This window comes from Serinus canaria, chromosome 18 (genome assembly GCF_022539315.1).
Source record: "Serinus canaria isolate serCan28SL12 chromosome 18, serCan2020, whole genome shotgun sequence".
NCBI classification, from domain to species: Eukaryota; Metazoa; Chordata; class Aves; order Passeriformes; family Fringillidae; genus Serinus; species Serinus canaria.
The window spans coordinates 2,365,704-2,386,543 of record NC_066331.1 but is presented as its reverse complement, the minus strand read 5'-3'; the positions used below and the strand labels follow the sequence as shown (position 1 = coordinate 2,386,543).

The window sequence follows — 20,840 nt, the reverse complement described above, 5'->3', positions numbered from 1 at the left end:
GGAAGGAAGGAAAGATATAAATAGGGTGACAGTGACTTCAAAGGGTGTTTTTTGACTTCTAAGAATAACACCTTTGCTGGCGCCGGTTTCGGGAATATCGGCTGTGCCTGGGTGTGAAAGACGGAGGAGGTGTCGCAGCTCGGTCGGCAGCCAAGGGAGCAAACCCAGACCCCAGCCCTGCTCCAAACCCAGACCCCAGCCCCACTCCAAACCCAGACCCCAGCCCCACTCCAAACCCAGACCCCAGCCCCCCACTCCAAACCCAGACCCCAGCCCCACTCACCCGACCCACCCCCTCCCAACCCAGACCCCAGCCCCCCACTCCAAACCCAGACCCCAGCCCCACTCCAAACCCAGACCCCAGCCCCACTCCAAACCCAGACCCCAGCCCCGCTCCAGCCCCACAGGACCAGCTGAGGAGGGGACAGAGTCCCTGGAAAGCTCAGCTGCATCCACAGAGACACATCAGGGACAGTTTGGGGAAGACAGACAGTGCTGCAACACGGGCAGGAGTTGGCACCATGGGGACCCCACCCCTGTCCCCGTGGGCAGTGCTGGTGCCCACCCTGGTGCTGGTGGGGCTCTGGGCTCCCTGTGTGGTGAGCAGGCAGCCCAACTTCATCGTCATCCTGGCCGATGATGTGGGCTGGGGGGATCTGGGTGCCAACTGGGCAGAGACGAAGGAGACTCCGCATTTGGATCAGCTGGCTGCCGAAGGAACGAGGTAATGTCTGTCCCCCTTCCCTGCCCTCACCCTGCACCCCTGCTTACTCTGCCCTGCAGCACAGGGGAATTCAGCCCTGCGGGACTGGCAGGTGAGGAGATTTTGTTGGTGTGGGTTTGGGTGCATGGGGAGGGCAGCCAGAGCCTGGCACCTTGGGGTGCAGGTCCATCCATCCCTGCTGGACCCTTCATCTGCCACTCCTCACCCTCATCCCCAGAGGAAAAGGGGGAATGTCCAGAGGAGCAGGGAGGGGCAGGGCAGTGTTAGAGCACACGGGGTCTCGTGAGTTGCAGGGTTTTTCATTTTGCAGGTTCGTGGATTTCCACTCAGCTGCCTCCACGTGCTCCCCGTCCCGCGCCTCGCTGCTCACGGGGCGCCTGGGGGTGCGCAACGGGGTCACCCACAACTTCGCCATCTCCTCTCTTGGGGGCCTCCCCCTCAATGAGACCACCCTGGCCGAGGTCCTGAGGGAGGCTGGCTACAGCACAGGGGCTATAGGTAATGCCCAGAGTGCCAGGGCCAGCTGGGGAGGTGGCAGGGGGTGCCCTTGCAGAGGAGGTACTCGGGTGAAATGCTGGCAGTGAAAGGGAAACCTAAAGGGTCACGTGAGAGAGATTTCACACATCCCCCTTGGATTTTGCAATGCCAAGCTTAAAATCTTCCTTTTCAACGGTGCTGCCGGAAATCCAGACTTCTCCATTTCATCTCTCATTGCTTTATCTCCCAAGGAATGTGCTGGGTGTTCCTTAGCAAACAGGACTGGCTCTGCCATCCTGCATCCCACACCACGGGCGATGCCACTGGCCGTGCCACTTTGGTCACCCTCCTGTCACTGTGGGTCCCCCTCAGCCTGCACAAACCCTTTGCATCTGCAGCTCCTGCTGCTGTGCTGGCAGAAATTCCCTCTGTTTCTTCATCCCCCCCAGTTTTTGCAGTTCTCCCTCTTGGATCAGAGCGTTCAGTGGGAGCAAGCACGTGCTGGAGGTCAGAGGATGAAGCTGGGTTTAGGGAGGGGTGAGGAAGCTGTCTGCTCAGAACACAAACACATGAAAGAGCCTTTTAAGGCTGGAAACACTCGCTTTGCTCAGCCATGAGATACCTTATGCATTTTTTCTGGGTTTTCTGCAAAAATAGACGGCATTCTGGAATGGCAGCCAGCACAAACAAGGAACCTTTCTTGTAGCTTGATTAAAGCCCCCAGTGCTGCGGGCACCTTGTGGGTGAGGGCTGCCGGTGGCTGTGCCACCTCTGAAATGATGTTCTGTGACTTCCACGCAGGCAAGTGGCACCTGGGACACCACGGCCGCCATCACCCCAACTCCCGTGGTAAGGGCTGTGCCAGCAGGGACAGGCAGAGGGCCCTGTGGCCACCTTGACCCTGCTGACCCCTCACTTGCCTCCCAGGCTTCGACTACTACTTTGGGATCCCCTACAGCCACGACATGGGCTGCACAGACACCCCTGGCTACAACCTACCGCCCTGCCCGCCCTGCCCGCGGCACAGCCCCGCTGCCAGGTACGGGCACGGGGTTCCAGTGCTGGCTGTCTGCAGCAGTGTCCCCAGCCCTGAGGATGCCCTGGGCTGTGTCTGCAGCAGTGTTCCCAGCCCTGAGGGCGCCCTGGGCTGTGTCTGCAGCAGTGTCCCCAGCCCTGAGGATGCCCTGGGCTGTGGTCACCTCCCCTCACGCTCTGTGCACCCAGTTTCCCCCTGCAGGGCATGGGCTGGGAGCTCCCCGTGCCATGGGGACATTGGCATCACTCCCTTTGTTCTCCCTCCCTCCCTCCCTCGGCTTTCTGGAAGCCAGGAGATCAGCCAGGCTCCGTGCCTGCTCTGTGACAAGCCTGGGGTGCCTCTTCCCAGCAGGGTGGCAAGGAAGGACTGTTACACAGAGGTGGCCCTGCCTCTCTTGGAGAACATCACCATCGTCCAGCAGCCCGTGGAGCTCGGCAGCCTGGCCAGGCGCTACGCAGAGGAGGCAGAGCGGTTCATCCAGAGGGCCAGGTGAGGGCCACCCACTGTCCCCTGTCTGTCCCCTTTGCTAGGAGAGCTCCTGGGTCACTGCAGGACTTCTCTGCATTACGCTGGTGCAATGCCAGGGGAGATGGGTGGCTCAGATTTGGGGTATCCATGGCTTGGCTTCCTGCTGGAGGAGGCACTGAGGCTCCTCTGGTGTCCTCTAAAGGGGAGGTGTGTTTTTAAAACCATCGTTTTTGAGGAAAGTCAAAGCCTTTGAGTGGGGCTGTGCCTCCTTTCTGGGGGAATGTGGGCGATGTCAAGGTCTGTCCATCCCTGCATCCCTGCGGATGAGGTGGCAATGGGGTGGTGGAGGTGCCTCCATGGGTGTTAAGTGCTGGTAGGGGCTGTCAACAGGCGCTGAGTGGTGCTCAGGGTGGGACCAGAGCAGCACCCAGAGGTGTTTGAACACGCCCCACGTGTGAGATTGGATCCATTTTGAGGATAAAGCACCCGGAGATCGCCGGGCTTCAGGATCTGCCTCCCCAGCCTCAGAGCACAGGAGGGGCCCGGCTGTGTTTGTCCCCGAGGAGCGAAGTGGCTCCTCCGAATGAGGCCCCCGAGCCCTGCTGACGGGTTGTGTAATTTTAATCCCCATTACTGGCGGATTACGAGCTGTGACTTTGCAAAATGCCTCCCTGCAGAGTGAGGAGAGGAAGCGCTGCCGGGCAGCCCTGCCTGAGCCCATCCCCTGCCTGCATCCCGGGATAACGCAGGCCCGGGGAAGGCGGGTCCTTGGGGTAAGGTTTGTGTAACAGAGGTGAATGAAGGGCTGGGCAGGGAGCAGCACATGGGGAAATGGCTCTTTATAAACCTGGCTGCTCTTTTGTTGCATAAAACCTGTGGTTTGTCCCTTTGGGTGCCAAGGATTGGCCGTGGGGTGGCTTGGTCACATTTGGGATGCTGAGGGTGCCCAGGCTCTGGGCTGTGGGGCAGCACCAACCCCTTCTCCTGCCAAACCCCCAGCCCTCCAGGCTGCCTGGGTGCTCTGTGAAAACGGGTGTGTAAACTCCGGGTTAATAGGAAAAGCCTTTAAACTCCCAGAAGTGTTTCGGGGTTATCTGTGTTCGTGGAGAACAGGATTAGGCAGGTGCCTGCCTTTTCTTCCCTTCCCTTTGATGGCTTATTCCAGTTTTCCCCTGCCTGACTCATTCATTACAGGGCAACAAAAGAACACCGGATTTGCCATCTCGGTGTTTTTTTAACCAGTCGAGGTTGAGCAATTTGTGACAGTGAGACGTGGCACTGCTCGAGCACAAGCGAGCGTGGGAGCAAAAGTCAGGGACTGCTGTCTTCAGTTATTGATTAAACTTTTGCCTCATCTTCAGGACAGTTCCGAGGTGTCTGTGTGGCAAATGAGAGGGATGTTCAGCTGAGCATCACAGCCACGAGTCCATCTGGATGCTGGAGCCAGGAAGCAGCTTTCCCTGCTCCAGGGGCTCTGGCATCCCATGGGAAGAGGTCTCACGGTGGCAGTTTGCAAGGGGCACATGAGCTCTCCTGACCCCCACGTCCTGCAGGAGCAGGCAGGGTGCCAGGGGGACACAGGGGAGATGGGTGTGAGCACCATGGATACCCCAAATCTGAACCCCATGGCTCAGATCTGGGGTGTCCATGGCTTGGCTTCCTGCTGGAGGAGGCACTGAGGATCTTCTGCTGTCCTCTAACGGGGTTGTGTGTTTTTTAAAACATCGTTTCTGGGGAAAGTCCAGGCGGGGATTTTGAGCAAACCCTTCACGGGGCTCCAGCACCGTGAGGGGATGCAGCAGCTCTGGGCAGGATGGGGTTTACTCATTTTCCAGGCCAGGTGGGTGCCGGGCAGAGGAAGGAAGTGCCGACACGCACGTTGGAAGGGCCCCAGGGCTGGCAGGAGGCGGCGATGGGGCCGGGCGTGTGGACGGCCGGGACACGGCCCCAGGATCCGGCCCCTCCTCGCCGCTGGCCATCCCACCCTTCCCCTCCGAGGTCCCTGAGGAAGAGCAGGCCTCGTTGGAGCAGATAAATATAGCTGTAAACAAGCAAACAGGACGTGTCCTGGGCTGATGCAGGAGCGGGCGGGCGGCGGGGCAGCGCACGGTGGCGGACATGCTGCGGGGCCGGTGGCACTGCCAGGGCTGTGCCCGGGGCGTGTGGGTGGCCTGCTGTGCCACATCCTCTGCCCACAGTGCCACCAGGCCGGGCACCTGCTGGGGAGGGGGAAAAAGGGCCAAAATGGGCCCTCTGAGGGAGGGGAGGGAGGTGTGTGAGCGCAGCAGCATGGAGTGTTTGGAGATGGTGGAAGGGGCAAATCCACCCCAAATGGGGGCACAGTTGACAACAGGGGGGCAGGGAGGAGAGGTTTAAGCAGCAGCAGGGGAGAAGTGGCTCAGCTCAGCCAAGCCTCCTCCCTGTAAGGAGAGGGGTGCCTGGAGCTGGGTGATGTACGTGGGGTGTTTTCCCCCCAAGGAGCTGCGGCAGAGGCAGGAGTGGAAGGGCCGCTGGTTTGTGTCCCCAGGCTCAGCAGTGCCACCACCCCAGTGACCTCCTGGAGGCTGAACTCTCTCCCTCTGTGCCCTTTGCAGTGACAAAGGACGTCCCTTCTTCCTCTACCTGGCCCTGGCCCATATGCACGTCCCGCTGGTCCCCCCGCTGCCCCCCGCTGCGGGCAGGGGCATCTATGGAGCCTCCCTGGCAGAGATGGATGCGCTGGTGGGACGGGTGAAGGAGCTGGCTGACAGCCTCGGGAGGGGCAGCACGTTGCTGTGGTTCACAGGTACTGCAGGAGCACTGCAGGGCTGGGGTTGTGGGGTTCACATTCTCTGAACCTGAGAGAAGCAGAGAAAACAATGATCGAAACAATTCTTATCTCATTCGCTGCTCCTGTGTTCTGCCAAAGGGGGGTGACACTGGGGACTGCACCTGCAGGTGGGGGCAGGATCTGTGCTTGTCCTCTGCCCTCGATGTCCCCTGCCCTCGATGTCCCCTGCCCTCGGTGTCCCCTGCCCTCGATTCTCCCCCTGCTCTGGGAGTGGGGAGTGGTCCCGCCATGGGGATGGGTGGGGGTCCCAGGCCGCTGTGGCCACTGAGCTGGGTGGTGCCCACCCTGCCACCCCCCTCCGGCTGCGGGGCTGAAGTGCTGGGGCCGTGACTAATTAAACCACAAATCCTCGTTCGTTAAGAAGCCCAAATCCGCTCTGTGTCGCTGAGCAGCCTCCCTAATGAGGATGTCTTGCTCCTGATGACAGGAACCGCTCGGCCGCTCATTAACACCCAGAGCTGGTGGCACCGTGCCCCCCCTGCCCTGACCTGGCTGCCCTCCAGCCCCTGCAAACAATCTGCTAAAAACCAAAATCCATCAACCAGCTGCTCTCGCTCGTGTGGGGAGGCATCACAGGGGTGGCAGAGAGGGATGGAAGGGTCACTTGTCCTTGTCTACCCCTTCTACTGTGGGTGTCCCCTGTGGTCCTGGTGTCCCTCATGGGGACATTTCTTTCTCTTGCAGGTGACAATGGCCCCTGGGCACAGAAGTGTGATCTGGCAGGACGCCTAGGGCCATTCGTGGGTGCCTGGCAGAGGCAGAGAGGTAACCTGGCAGCGTGGGGGGGTCCCAGTCCCCAGGGGCACAGGGGGGCTGCTCCACAAAGCCCCCAGTGCCCACCGAGGGGACAGGGGCAGCATTGCATTCCCTCCAGCCTCACCCTGGCTGCTGCCCTGGGCTCAAACACACCCCAGTGCTATTTTTTTCTTTCAAACAGTCAAGCTTCCCCCAAAACTGCTGCGCGGGGTGGGCTGGGGTCCCCATTACCCCGGAGCTTGGGGTGAGTGTGGTTTGGAGATGGGATGTTGCTATCTGCCCCATCAGGGTCTCACAGCCCCCAGCCCCATCCTGCCCGGAGCAGAGCACCCACCACCCTCCCCACACCCCAGAAATTTGCTTTTCTTCCTCTCCACCGTTTTGTTGGGTTTTGTTTTGTTTTGGTTTGGTTTTTTTTGTTTTTTTTTTTTTTTTCCTTCACTCTTTCCTCCTTTTCCGGCCAAGCCATCTGCTTGGTGGGTTTATTTCTGCCGGGGCAGCCAGAAACATTCATGAGTCAGGCGTTTCCCACTTCTGCTTGTATTACGCGGTGTTAACGTGCCAGGCTCGGCTGGCCGTGCCCGGGGTCAGCAGTGAGGGTCATCCTTCTCCTTTTCCTGACACCCTGGCCACTCCACCGTGACCATTCCCTGGGCAAACAGCGCTGGCTCAGTCCCATTCCCAGAGCCCTTCCTTCTCCTGGCCCCGGGGATGGAACGGTAACCTTAATTTTCTAGTAAACAAACCCCGCTGCCGGCCCCGGGTTGTTGCTCTTGAGCAACCCCCGGTCACAAGCCCGAGCAGATGGTGCAGAAGCTGTTCGGGAACAGGGCGAGCAGAACACGAACCACGGCCCCTTCCAGCCCCTGTGCCCTGCAGAGCCCCCGGCAGGGAGGGAAGGACGAGCTGGGGCTGGCAGAGCGCTCCGGGCTCCTGCAAGCACCGCCCGCCTGCCAGCCTGGCTGCAGGGTGCCCGCACTGCCCGGGCTGCCAGGGCTGGGCTGGCACTGCCCGGGGATGCCAGGCTGGGATGCTCGGCCTTCCCAGCCCGGGGGATTGTTCCTGGGCAGGGAAAAGCCCCCGAGGGGTGGGAGGGGAGGGGAAGGCAGGCTGCTCCCTGGCTAAAAACAAAACAAACAAAAAAACCCCATTTACTTCTATATGTTTCATGTGTTTCCGTATGTCTCTAAATGTTTCTATTTGTTTCTATGTTCCTGTACATTCCTACATGTTCCTATATGTTTCTAGCATGTTTCTACACATTTCCAAAATGTTTTTACACATTTCCAACATGTTCCTACATGTTTCTGTTTCTAACATGTTTTTATATCTTTCCAACATGTTTCTGCATGTTACTACACATTTCTATATGTTTCTAACATGTTTCTATATGTTTCCACATGTTTTTGTATGTTTCTGCATGTTTCTGTATGTTTCTACAGGTTTTTATGTGTTTCTAACATGTTTCTATGTTTCTACATGTTTCTATATGTTTCTAACATGTTTCTGCATGTTTCTACATGTTTACAGGTTTCTAACATTTTTCTATACGTTTCCAACATGTTTCTTCATGTTTCTACATGCTTCTGTATGTTTCTGCATGTTTCTATATGTTTCTATATGTTTCTGTATGTTTTCTATATGTTTCTACAAGTTTCTATGTTTCTGCATGTTTCTATATGTTTCCTGTAGCTCCATCTTTTGTTTTAGGGTCCAACCCTAAATTCCAGAGGTGTTTTCCACCGATTTCAGGTGGTCCCTGGAGCTGGGAGAGAGCAGCAGATCCGTGTGTGCTGCCCCTTTCTCTGTGCTTCCCACAGCCCCCAGAACTCCTCTCCCACCTTGGGGTCAAAAGTCCAGCAAGGGGAGGGATACTGGGAGAGAGAAAAACATTGAGGGGATGTGATGCTGGGCATGTTTTGAGGCAGGTTGGGGAAGTTCCAGACCTGGTGTGTCCCTGTGCTGAGGACCTGCTGTGTGTGTGGTGGGACCAAGGTTTTCATCCCACCACGGGAATGCAGAGTTCAGCTTTCCTGGAAAGCCTGGAAAGTCCCCACAGCAGCAGGGCTGCATCATCCCCACTCTGGAGAAAATTCCCTGGTTGGGTTTGGGTGTTTCAGCCCTGTTTACTTCCCAAAGTGTTAATGTGACCTCATTCCCAGGCTGCTCTGACCTGACCAGAGGTGCTGGGGTGGCTTGGTCAGGAAATATCCGTCTGATGTCCTTCCAGAGACCCCTGACCATGCCTGGAAAAACCCTGCAAATGCATCCAGGAGGATGAGATTTTTCATTTATCTGCAGAGATGGGGCTTGATATTAATTGCTGTAATTGCTGTGGTTTCCTGGGGGAAAGACCAAAACTTTGGGTGGGGAATGGGACAGATTGGGGATGTGCTCAGTCCGTGCCAGGGTCAGAAACCTTTTCCCTGGGCTGGTCCTTGTGGCACCTGTGCCACTGGTGTCCTTGTGGGCATGGCAGCATTGCCTGGGGGCATGGATCAGCATCGGGTGGCTTGGGGACAGCTCAGGGGACAGCTCAGGGGCTCTGGGGACAGCTCAGGGGACAGCTCAGGGGCTGTCTTGGGCGGGCTGGGAACAGCTCAGGGGCTCTCTTGGCCAGGCTGGGGACAGCTCAGGGGCTCTCTTGGCCAGGCTGGGGACAGCTCAGGGGCTCTCTTGGCCGGGTTGGGGACAGCTCAGGGGCTCTCTTGGCCGGGTTGGGGACAGCTCAGGGGCTCTCTGGCCGGGTTGGGGACAGCTCAGGGGCTCTCTTGGCCGGGTTGGGGACAGCTCAGGGGCTCTCTTGGCCGGGTTGGGGACAACTCAGGGGCTCTCTTGGCCAGGCTGGGGACAGCTCAGGGGCTCTCTTGGCCGGGTTGGGGACAGCTCAGGGGCTCTCTTGGCCGGGTTGGGGACAGCTCAGGGGCTCTCTTGGCCGGGTTGGGGACAGCTCAGGGGCTCTCTTGGCCGTGCCCCCAGGAAATGGCTCGGGGCGAGTGCCGTTGCCATAGCACGCTGAAAGGCAGCAGCACAAAAGCTGCTCCTGGGAAGTTTCCTCTGTGAATCGCCCTGGGATTTTCTCTTTGCCCCATTCCCAACCCCTTCCCCCTCCAGCTGCCTGGGGCCCTTTGGGCTGCAGCCAAGGCAGAGGCTCTTCAACCCCCTTCCAGCCCTTTTGATGCTCGGTGCTCCCGTTTTGGGGCTCAGCACCCCGATTTTGGCGCTCAGCACCCCAGCCCCACTGCTCAGCACTGCAGGTGGAGGAAGGCACTGGCAGCTTCCCCTGCATCTCAAATCCAAGGGCAGGGCAGAGTGCTTTGGTGCTGTCAGGGAGAGGATGGATCAGGTTCATTAACTGGCAGGAGGGTTATTAGCAGGATGGTATTTTTAATGAGGCAGGTTTCCAGCAGCTGGGGGAGGGGGGGCTGTTGGTGCTGAGCCCTGCAGGGGACAGAAGCCCCTGGAATAAATTCCTACATTTCCTGCCTGCTCCATTCTCTCACCTGGCATCAAAAGGGGATGGAAATGCAATGGCTCTGGCAGCTGCTGCATTTCTCATCACTCACTGGAGCAGAGAAACGCAAACCAGTGCCCAGCTGAGACCTCTTTCTTTTCCCTTTGAAAAGCTCCTGCAGTTCTTCTCCCTTCCCTGGCCCAGTGAAACCACCCTCCTTTGGGGTAATTTACACCATCTCTGCCTCTGAACAGTTCCTTTTCCAGGGGAACTCCCGGCTCAGGAGGTGTTCCAGCATCAGCAGGATGCTGAGCACTGCCCTGTCCTCCTGCAGGTGGGAGCTCAGCGAAGCAAACAACCTGGGAAGGAGGGCACAGGGTGCCAGCCCTGGTGTACTGGCCTGGCCGTGTCCCTGCCAGGAGGACGAGCCAGGCTCTCCTCAGGTAAGAGCCCCTCGAGGAGGGGGAGACCCCATTTGGAGGGACCCCCCCACCCCCACGCTGCCACCCAGGCCATCACCTGGGTTTTGGCAGCAGCTGCCTGCTCTGGTTATCCCCTGCCTTGTGCCAGGCTGTACTTTTGTCCTCTCCCAAGACTTAATGGCTCAGCTGAGAGGAGCTGAAAGGGCTTTTTGTGCGGCTGGAGGGCTGGAGCTCGCAGCCACCGCCGGGCTCCGTGTGCTCCTGGCCGCGGTGGCCGAGGGCTGCCGATAATTAAAAGATGACGATGTCGTCTGTGCCCAGCACGGAGCAGGCTCGGGCTCTGCGGTCTGTGAATGGCTTTCTGTGGAGGAGGGTGCGGTTGAGAGGAGGGGTGGCGCTGGCAGTCCCTGCAGGAGGGCAAGGGGAGGGTCTGTACTGCCCCTCTCCCTGCAGCACCTGCAGCCCTTCATGTGCCAGCTGCACCCATCCCTACAGCCCTCCTGGGCAGCAGATGTGGGGCACAGCCTGGGGCAGAGCGGGGGGAATGTCCCTGATCATCCCTGATGGGTCCCCATGGTGCTGGGGTCAGGCTGGAGGGGCTGGGGCCTTGTTGGATTTTAGGATACCCTGTCCCCTTTCATCCCTGATGGGTCCCCACGGTGCTGGGGTCAGGCTGGGGAGGTTTGGGATTACTGGGCATTGGGATGTCCTGTCCCTTTTCATCCCCCATGGTGCTGGGGGTCAGGCTGGGGGGGTTTGGGGTTACTGGGAATTGGAAAATTCTGTCCCCTTTCATCCCTGTTGGGTCCCCAGAGTGCTGGGGGTCGGGCTGATGGCTTGTTGGATGTTGGGATGTCCCCTTTCATCCTTGAGGCACACGGGGTGGTGGGGCTGAGGGGTTAGTGGGCATTGGGATATCCTGTCCCCTTTCATCCCTGATGGATCCCCATGGTGCTGGGGTCAGGCTGAATTTGGGGTTACTGGGAATTGGGATGCCCTGTCCCCTTTCATCATTGAGGCACACAGGGTGGTGGGGGCTGGGGGATTGTTGGATTTTGGGATGCCCTGTCCCCTTTCATCCTTGAGGCACACAGGGTGGTGGGGGCTGGGGGATTGTTGGATTTTGGGATGCCCTGTCCCCTTTCATCCTTGAGGCACACAGGGTGGTGGGGGCTGGGGGATTGTTGGATTTTGGGATGCCCTGTCCCCTTTCATCCTTGAGGCACACAGGGTGGTGGGGCTGAGGGGTTGCTGGGTACTGGGAAAGAATGTCCCAGCTGCTGGAAGCAGGTCCTGACTGGTGGGCCCTGGGGCAGGGTTGGGTGTTTCCAAGGTCCCTGAGATAAGCTGGAGACACTCACTCGTTCCACAGCCCCAGGGCAGCTCTGGGAGCTGGGTGTTTGCAGGCAAGGGAAGGTCTGAGCCATAAGCTGAGTCACTGGTGTCTGGTGGAGGGGATGGGGAGCACGTAGCACCCGTGGCTTCCCCTCCAAACCCCCCGGGCCGTGGGGCAGAGCTGCCAGCCCCTCGGGCAGCTGGGGCAGCACGTGCAGGATCAGTGCCCGTCCCATCCCCCTGTCCCTGCCTCCAAGCCCAGGAATTCTGATTATCTCCTCGAAGATCTTATCTCCTGCATTTCCCAGCTCCAGTCTGGCAGGTTGGACAGCTGGAAATCTAGAAATCCAGCAGAGGCAGGTGCAGCACTCCGGGTGCTTGGGGAGTGGCTCTGTAGCTCTCCAGGAGCCACATCCAGCTGCTGTCCCCCCCAGCAGAGGCTGGCACTGCCACGGGGCCATGCCCAGCTGTGCAGGGTGGTGGTCTGGCATCAGGAGGGGGCACCCCCTCTTTGGGAGCAGCACAGAACCAGCCTGGGGGGCTGTGAGCGATGGGTCACGCTCAGGAAAGTGTCACCAGCTGTGGCCTGATGTGGGACAGGGAATGTGGAGGGACACGGAGGTGCTCACAGGACTGGTGGCTTTTCTCTGTGCCTCTGTCCCCTCGGGAACAGCCCCCAAGGACCAGCAGGTACAACAGGGACACTGAAACCCCCCCAGCTGATTGGGAAGAGCGAGCAGCTGGGGAGGGAATGAAGCAGGAGGGGCTGGGAGCCCTGAGCACACAGAGGGACCTCGGCCAGGTGGGATCCCCGGGAGGAGGCAGGGCTGGGCAGGGCAAGGCCTCACCCATCTGCAGGGATCTCCTCCTCCCCTGGGGTTATGGAAACACCTGGCTGGGGCACAGAGGCTGCTGGAGCTGCTCAGGACCTCGTGGCTGCGTGTGCTGCCTGGCCAGGGAGCGCAGGGTGAGCCAGGGTGAGCGTGCCCGGGGGCAGGGAGCTGCAGCCAGCACAGAAACGCTGCTGCCTCAGCCCAGACCAGCACCTGCACGCTGGGCTCTGCACAAAACTGCCTCGTCTGCTTTTCTTAATTATGGTTAATTGTCAGAGCCACCCACTGTGCTCCTGCCCTTCCCTGCCCCAACCCGAATTAGGGCATGGAAGAAGTAGGTCAGGAGGGTGGTGAAGGAGGAGATTGCACCATCCTGGCTGTGCTGGCAGCGTGGGGCTGGGCAGGTTGGCTGGGCTGCTGGGGTGTGGGGAGAGCTGCCTGCAGGCCAGGCAGGGCAGTGTTCTGTGCCCCATGGTGCCCGGGGTGCTCAGCACCACGGCAGGGCAGGGCTCCCAGCCTTCAGGATGCCCATTGTCCCACAGGCAGGAGCTGCTGTCCCTGGGCACTGCCAGGCCCTTTTCCTTGGTGGTCAGGTGGCAGCAGGATGCTGGAGTGGCTGTATGTGTCAAATCTCTCTTGCCAGGGCAGGGGCTGGCAGCATGGCTTCTCTTTACCTCAAGTGGATGCCAGGATGTGCCCACTGGTGCCTTTGCTTTGATGCCAGCTTTGACCAAAATCCTACTTTTCCTGCCTTTTTCCACGGGTTACACCTGCCCATGGCTGGGGAAAGCTTCAGCCACCTCTGCCCTCAATGATGTTGCTCTCCCAGCCCAGTGCTGCTCTCCAGAGCTCCCACCCACTGGGGCAGGGCTGCCTGGGACCATCCACGTGCATTGAGGTGGGAGCTGGGTCCTGGAGGTGCTGGGCAGCCCTGGCACCAGGGGCAGGCTGTCCAGGTGAGCTGCTGTTCTGGGGGTCCTGCAGTGCCCCCAGCAAGGTGCCTGCAGGGGTTGCAGTGCAGAGCCAGGATTTTCTGGGCGCCTCCTGGCTCTCAGCAGTGTTTGTTCTTATTTGTTCTCTCTGTCTCTTAGCAGCTAAATGAAAACTCCTTCAGTGGGAGAGCCGGGGGCTGGTGAGCCCAGGGCTCTTTCCTCTCTCTGCTCACTCAGCTGCCACCAGCTCCAGGCAGGAGGCACCCAGGGGCAGGAGCGTGGTGGTGACAAGGTCACAGGGGCAGGACCAGGGCAGCACCCTGGTGACCCCAGTTCCTGGTGCTTTTGCCTCCTGTAGCAATTTCCTTGTCCCAGCCAAGCCCCCCGAGCTGCTGGCACGGGGGTGGGCTGAGCCCTGGCAGCAGTGCCAGCTGTCAGCTCCTGTGCCACAGCCTGGTCTCTCAGGGCAGAGCTGTGATGTGTCACTTGGCCACTGTCCCCTGGGGCCACAGGACACACCCTGGTGTGGGTGGTTCCTCTTAGAGGTCTGGGGTCACCTTGTGACTGCATCTGTGAGGGAGAGATGCTGTTGGTGACATTGAGGGGACAGAAACTTGTGCCCCAGAGGATGTGGAGGGTGAGAACTGGACATGGGGGCTGTGAGCAGGACATTCCCATCCCACTGGAGTCGAGTCTGGACCCCTTTGGGACACTTGGCCAGAAGAAGGGAGCCTGTGCCCAGGCTGTGAAGGGCTGGGGGATCCCATCCCACCCCATGCAGCTCCTTCACATCTCAGGATGTGCCAGGTGGGGACAGTCCTGTCCCAGGGCACAGGCAGCAGGTGGCAAAGCAGGGACTGTCCCTCTCTGCATCCCCAGGGAGCCAGAGGCCCTTCCCCGTGTCCCTCTGCTCCTGGAGGGACCGAGGTGAGCCCTGGCTGCTCTGCTGTGGCTGTGCCAGGCTGGGGCTGGCACTGGGGAGGCTGATGGGGCTCTCCTGTCCCATCCTGGCAGCTCATGCTGTGCTCTGTAACAGCCACTCTGCATCTCCTGGGCACCAGGAGCTGCTGGCTCTGGCCTGAAAACCCCTGGGGGGCACTTTCTGCAGGGGGTGACTGACCTGCTGCCTTCCCACTGCCCAGGGGTTCAGTGCCCTGCTCCCCCGTGCCCCTGCCCCAGGGAGAGGCACATCCTGACTGAATCTGGGGGTGGCAGGGCTGTGAAGCCAGGGCAGAGCTGGGTTCAGCCTTTTAACCCTGGGTTCCCTCTCCTGGGAGGGATGTGGGGCACAGGTGGGGTTGGGGAGACCCTCTGTGGATCCTCACTCCTTGCTCTGACGACTGTCCCCTCTTTTCCCAGCATCCTGGACATCTTCCCCACGCTGGTGGCCCTGGCTGGGGCAGCACTGCCCCCAAACAGGCGCTTTGATGGCTTGGATGTGTCCCCAGTTCTCTTTGGCTGGTCGGATGTGGGACACAAGGTAAGGCAGAGCCACCCCTGGTGTCACCCCCCCCGACAGCAGGTAAAACAGGTAGGTGGTGCCTTGGTTTGAACAGCCAGGTGTGTGCTGAGGAAGGCAGGAGCCAAACCTCTGCCAGAGTCAGACCATGCCCTGCCCCCTGTGTGTCAGGGTGGTGGCACAGTCCCATCCCAGGGGGGCTCAGGGTGGTGGCACAGTCCCATCCCAGGGGGGCTCAGGGTGGTGGCACAGTCCCATCCCAGGGGGCTCAGGGTGGTGGCACAGCCCCATCCCAGGGGGGCTCAGGGTGGTGGCACAGTCCCATCCCAGGGGGGCTCAGGGTGGTGGCACAGTCCCATCCCAGGGGGCTCAGGGTGGTGGCACAGTCCCATCCCAGGGGGGCTCAGGGTGGTGGCACAGTCCCATCCTAGGGGGGCTCAGGGTGGTGGCACAGTCCCATCCCAGGGGGGCTCAGGGTGGTGGCACAGTCCCATCCCAGGGGGGCTCAGGGTGGTGGCACAGTCCCATCCCAGGGGGGCTCAGCCCTCCTGCAGTGCCAGCTGTGGCTCTGCTGGAGCAGGGATCCTGCACAAGGGGGGAGTTTTCCTCTGCAGCTCCAGGGCTGCTGGAGATGGGCCTGCTCTCCCTCTGGGAATGCAGGGCAGCAGAAAGCTGCTCCTCTGGGAATGCAGGGGGCAAAGGCTGCTGGGGTGTCCCAAAGCTCAGATTGGATCCAGGGAGGAATGCTTGGCTCCTCCTCTGGACGGAGCATCTCCCCATGGGATGGTGGAATTTGATCAGCCCTGCAGGGACACTCCCTGGCCCAAAAGGGCTTTGGGTTAATGAAGATTTTTTGTGCTTCATTCACAAACCTGGGATCAGAGGTGGAAATGCCTGTGCCTGCAGCTTGGCACCTTCCTGTGTCTGTGACCCCAGGGACCCCAGCCTGCGGGTGCTCAGGCTCGTGGCAGCCTGCAGTGCCCAGCACAGCCCCTGTGGAACATCAATGTGGGCAAGGGCAGCTCCCAGGGCTTCAAACCTGCTTATGCCCATTTATTTATTGCACCAGATCAAGGCACAACAAACTTGTGTCTTGATCAAACAGATCAAACATGAACTAACACAAAAAGTGTTCAATCAGGACAGCCCTCCCCATATCACCCCAAAAAACACAGTTTGCAGGACAAGCAGGAACCAACAAAAAAAAAAAAAAAAAAAAAAAAAAAAAGAAGAAAAGAAAAGTGGCTTTAATAGCAGTCCCGTGGATAAATCCTGATTTTGCTTTTAAAGTACACCCTCCTGCAAGCACAGTGAGCCAGCTCCCAGCGGGATCCTGGATTTGCTCTCAGTGTCCATCAGGGGTTTGGTATTTGCTTTGTATTTATGGAACCCTCTGCTGAACTGGGAGATGGAGCAGGGAAGGGGATGGGATGTGGCCAGCACGCTCTGCTCTGCTCTGCTCTGCTCCTCGGGATTAACCCTGCTGGGAGCAGGGCACTGGGGGCTGCTGGGAGCAATGGTTTGCTGGGAATGAGCCTTTCCTGGGAATGAAGTTTTCCTGGGAGCAATGGTTTGCTGGGAGCAATGGTTTGCTGAGAGTGGTGGTTTTTTGGGAATGATGGTTTGCTGGGAAGGAGGTTTTCCTGGGAGCAATGGTTTGCTAGGAGAAATGGTTTGCTGATAGTGGTGGATTTTTGGGAATGATGGTTTGCTGATAGTGTTTTTTTGGGAATGCTGGTTTGCTGGGAGCAATGGTTTACTGGGAGCAATGGTTTGCTGGGAATGATGGTTTGCAGGAGCAATGGTTTGCTGGGTGTCAGGGTGCAGCTATTCCTGTGTGGGACTCCCCCCAACGGATGGGATCACCCTGCCATGGGGTGGGGTGCCCTCAGAGGGCCCCACAGCCCCGTGGGGTGGGGGCAGCAGCCGTGTCCCCCTCCCTCCCTCCCCTCCTGGCTCCTCGCCTCCCACCCCGTGCCCCGGGGCGGCCGACAGTGACCCCGTGCAGGGTTTCCCTTGACACAAATCCTCCTGAAAGCAGCTCCTTTGCTCACTCCAATGCCCAATTTCCACACTTTCCTAATTGGGGTCGCTGGAGCTCCCAATGTGGGCTGTCCCAGTGTCCCAGCCTGTGCTTGCTGCTGGCACAGGCGGGAACGGGGCTGGGGTGACACCAAGGTCCTGCTGAGAGCAAGGGCTGTTGGCAGGAAAATAAACCACATCCTCCAAGGAGCATCGAGGGTACCAGGGGCTGTAAATCCCTCTGTCCATCAGCTCAATGTGAATAGCCCAGAGCACCAAGTTCAAGCAATGAATTTTCAGGAGAGAAAAGGCTTTCCTACCCCGCTGCTTCTCTATTTTTTATTTATTAAAATAATGGCCATGGATTAATGGAAGAGTTCCAGATCTGGGAATGTTTCTTGAATCAAAACAAGCTCCTTAATTATGCAGTAAATTATAGCAGATTTTCTAAGTGTGGGGTTTTAAGAGGTTTAGGAACGTGGCTGTTTGTAGGAAGGGAGATTTGAGTGCCCTTGGCAGCATCCCAGCTGTGCTGTTAAAGGTGTAGGCAAAGCTTTAAGGCTGGAGACAGATTAATTGGTTCAGTTCCTGGTCCTTGGCTTCACAGGGCCTTGAATATTTGCTGATTCTTGCTTTGGAGCTCTTTTATCCTGCCCAAGGAGTGTCAGCAGAAGGGCACTCTGCAGCACAGCTTCCTCCTTGCTGCACCAGGCTGCACCACCTCTTCCACTTTACACCCTTCTTATTTTCCCCCAAAAACAGAAAGATCCAACCAAATTACAAAAGGTGATTTCTTAACAAATAATTTGCCTTACAACAGAGGGCAATAAGAGAAAAGTGAGAGCATTTGGAGATCACCCCCTACCCTGAATGCTGGCATTTCTTGCATGAGGTTCCAACCAGTCCCATGTGAGATAGTGGCTACATCCAGACCAGGCAGCATGGGATGGACACCTCGGGGTGCCTGGGATCCCTGGAATGCTCTGCCAGGCAGTGTGGATGGACATCTTGGGGTGCCTGGAATTCCCTGTGCCAGGCAAGGGTGGGATGGACACCTCGGGGTGCCTGGAATTCCCTGTGCCAGGCAAGGTGGGATGGACACCTCGGGGTGCCTGGAATTCCCTGTGCCAGGCAAGGTGGGATGGACACCTCGGGGTGCCCAGGGTGCCTGGAATGCTCCCAGAGGGGCAGGGCTCTGTGCCGGGCACCTGCTCAGGCACTGCTGCACTCATCAGCTGTGAGGGCTGTTACTAAACTTGGCACTGCAGCTGCCTACAACTCCAGCAGATGTTTCTAATTTTTAGCACAGTGGAAATTTCTTGAATCACTTTTAAACTCAAATCCCAGGGAGGAAACCTCAAGTGACTCATCCCTCAGCGAAGGCACTGGCTCCGCGGCAGATGTTATCGGAGAGAGGAGCTGCTGGAGTGTCCAGCTCACTTGTCTCCTCACTCCCCAGTGCCAGAGCAGCCATCCTGTGTGGATCAAGTGTCCTAAATACCAAAAGGGAGAGATGTGACCCAGCCCTCCCTCCTTCCCTCGCTGCTCACCCCGTTCCTGGCTGTTGTCAGGGAAGGGAGCCCTCGCACAGCGGGGTGAGTCAGACGGACGGGAGGGATGTGGGAGTGATGTTCCAGCACCTCACCTTCCCCTCTGCTCCATGAGCTCACCCTCAGCTTGTGGCTGGCTGCTGGCTCCAGCCTGGGGCTCAGCTCCCTTGGATGTCCCCACTGCTGGCTGAGCTGTGAGCACCCAGTGAGGTGCTGGGTGCACCCAAGACCACCCTGGTTCCCAAATATTGCTCAGGAATTTAGTGATGGGACAAGGGGGAATGGTTTTAGGGTAAAAGATGGGAGATTTAGATTGGGTGTTAGGAAGAAATTCTTAATTTTAAGGGTGGGGAGGCCCTGGCACAGGTTATACCAGGTTGTGTCCCGTCCCTGGAAGTGTCCAAGGCCAAGTTGGATGGAGCTTAGAGCAACCCAGGACAGTGGAAAGTGCCCCTGCCCATGGCAGGGGGTGGCACTGGATGGGCTTTGGGGTCCCTTCCAACCCAAACCATTCTGTGATTTTTTGATAATCTGCCCTGCTCTGCTGAAAGCCCCAGAGCCTTTGTGATCCCTTTCTTTCCAGGTAAATTCAGAGGGTCCTGCAGGGCCAGGAAAGTCCAAGGGAGATGTTGGTGATTCCTGGGGCTCTTCTGCCACCATCCCACCGTGGTGGTTTCAGTTTGAAACCGGGCAGAAACACCAATTTCACGCAGTGGTTTCAGTTCACCAACTTGAGATTTCCCAGCCAATGCACCAATTGATGTGGTGGGTTCAGTGTTGGCTAAATGCCCACGTACCCTTCAGAATTATTTACTCATTTTCTTGCTGTGAAACACAATCAGGAGGAAGGCAAAGCAGCTTCAGCACTCACAGCTCTGCTGGTTGCTCAGAGTCCAGGGCCTGAATGATGGCTGTGAATGTGTTCAGGGATGGGATGTAGCTCATCTGGGGAGGGATTGGATTTCATGGAGCAGGTTTACCCTGCCATGGGCTGACAGGAACTATCCTGTCCTTCCTGCAGGTTCTGCTGCACCCCAACAGCGGCGCAGCCGGGAAGGTGGGCGAGATCGAGGCGCTGCGGCTGGCTCAGTACAAGGCCTTCTACACCACAGGTACTGCATCCCTACCAGAAGGTCTAAAGTCCAGGAAAAAGGCTTCTGGAATTCTTAGATCCCTGCAGATGCAGGTGAAAACCAGCTCAGGTTAATTCAGCCAGGAGCAGAGCCAAGGATGTGCTGAGCTGTGTCTGCAGGGTGGTGCTGCAGCTTGGGGTTGGTCTCAGGAATGCTCTTGGAATAAGAGTTGGGATGGGGTGGGAATGGGCCATCCTGGGTGGGTGGGTGAGGAACACAGAGGTGATCCCTGGACCTCTGTGACTCCGGGGTTTTTCTCCCATTTTCCTCCCTAGGAGGGGCCATGGCCTGTGATGGCAGCACTGGGCCGGCGCAGCGGCACCACCCACCCCTCATTTTCAACCTGGACCGCGACATCCAGGAGCAGGAGCCTCTGGATGTGGCCTCCAGGGAGTACCAGGCAGTGCTGCCTGCCATCAGCAGGGCTTATGCCCAAGCCCTGCAGGACATTGCAGCAGACAATGTCTCAGTTGCAGATTATTCCCAGGATCCAGCTGCAATTCCCTGCTGCAACGTGCAGCACGTGGGCTGCCGGTGCCACGAGGACCACTGAGCCAGGCAGGATCCCCACGTGGAAAGCAGAACACCCTGGCTTTGTCTTTAAGCAAATAATTGCTCAGGCTGCTCCTTTCTCAAGGGTGGTATCTGTGGATTGCAGGCTGGAGGTGGCCATGGAGAGGGATGGAGGCTGTGGTTCCCTTTGCTCCCTGCTGGGAAGAGGGAGGTGAGCTGGGTGTGGGTCTGGGGGAGCACACAGAGGGTCCCCTTTGGACCCTGGGCATGTGGAGGGGTTTTTGTAGGGCTCTTTATCTGGGAAACAGACAGCTCTTGGATTAAAACTACCTTCTGTGAGAGCTGGCTTTGGGAGAGGAGTCCTCTGGGAAATTTGTTTGGTTTTCCTCTAAACAGAAACCTTACAGGAGCAGCTGTGGGAGCACAAGGCAGGGGAGGATGGGGCTCACAGCCTCTGGGGAATCAGCCCTTCTGCTGCACAGACCCTGCAAGTCTGGTGGCTGCAGAGGGAAAATTCCTGGCTGGCACAAGGGGAGTGCTCTGGGAACAAAGCACCTGCCCCTCAGCTGCCTGCTGAGGCTCTTCAGAGGGGTCATGGCAAGACCCAGCTGCCTGTGGAAAGAAGGAAGGGGGTCCTGGGCCATCCACGTGGGAAGGATGCTGAGCTTGTCCGGCCATGGTGGAGCTCAGGACTCTGCTGGGACATCCAAGGGTGTGGGAGAGGCTGTTCCCTGAAGGTGGCAGGGAGAGAACTGGGGCTGCTCCCCATCAGCTCTCAGCAAAGAGAAGGGTCTAACTGTGGGGTTTAGGGAGCTCAGGGTCCCTGCCCTGGGGTCTCCCAGCAGATCAGGGCTCCAGGCAGAGGAGCTGCTGCTGCTGATCCCAATGCAGGCACA

General features: G+C 58.5%; 1 protein-coding gene across 3 annotated transcripts; it reads left to right on the top strand.

Annotated features, from left to right (window-relative positions):
* Positions 1–322: 322 nt before the first annotated feature.
* ARSG (arylsulfatase G) lies at positions 323–20,283 on the top strand. 3 transcript variants are annotated; one of them, XM_050981303.1, is made up of 11 exons: positions 323–724; positions 1,035–1,222; positions 2,003–2,050; positions 2,129–2,240; positions 2,526–2,726; positions 5,300–5,490; positions 6,220–6,300; positions 10,080–10,188; positions 14,627–14,747; positions 19,320–19,410; positions 19,707–20,283. In XM_050981303.1, the coding sequence occupies exons 1-11, from the start codon at positions 522–524 to the stop codon at positions 19,982–19,984; spliced, it is 1,623 nt and encodes a 540-aa protein (XP_050837260.1). In that variant the 5' UTR covers positions 323–521; the 3' UTR covers positions 19,985–20,283. The 3 variants fall into 3 exon arrangements, with proteins under 3 accessions (XP_050837260.1, XP_018774419.3, XP_009092562.3); XM_018918874.3 differs by having other exon boundaries at positions 324–724; positions 2,586–2,726; XM_009094314.4 differs by having other exon boundaries at positions 325–724; positions 2,589–2,726.
* The last annotated feature ends 557 nt before the right edge of the window (positions 20,284–20,840 follow it).

Excerpts from the sequence above, each read along its gene's own strand:
- ARSG (XM_050981303.1), top strand. The coding sequence starts at position 522 with ATGGGGACCCCACCCCTGTCCCCGTGGGCAGTGCTGGTGCCCACCCTG. Across the intron at positions 725-1,034 it reads CTGGCTGCCGAAGGAACGAG|GTTCGTGGATTTCCACTCAG; the intron begins GTAATGTCTGTC and ends TTCATTTTGCAG. Across the intron at positions 14,748-19,319 it reads GGTCGGATGTGGGACACAAG|GTTCTGCTGCACCCCAACAG; the intron begins GTAAGGCAGAGC and ends TCCTTCCTGCAG.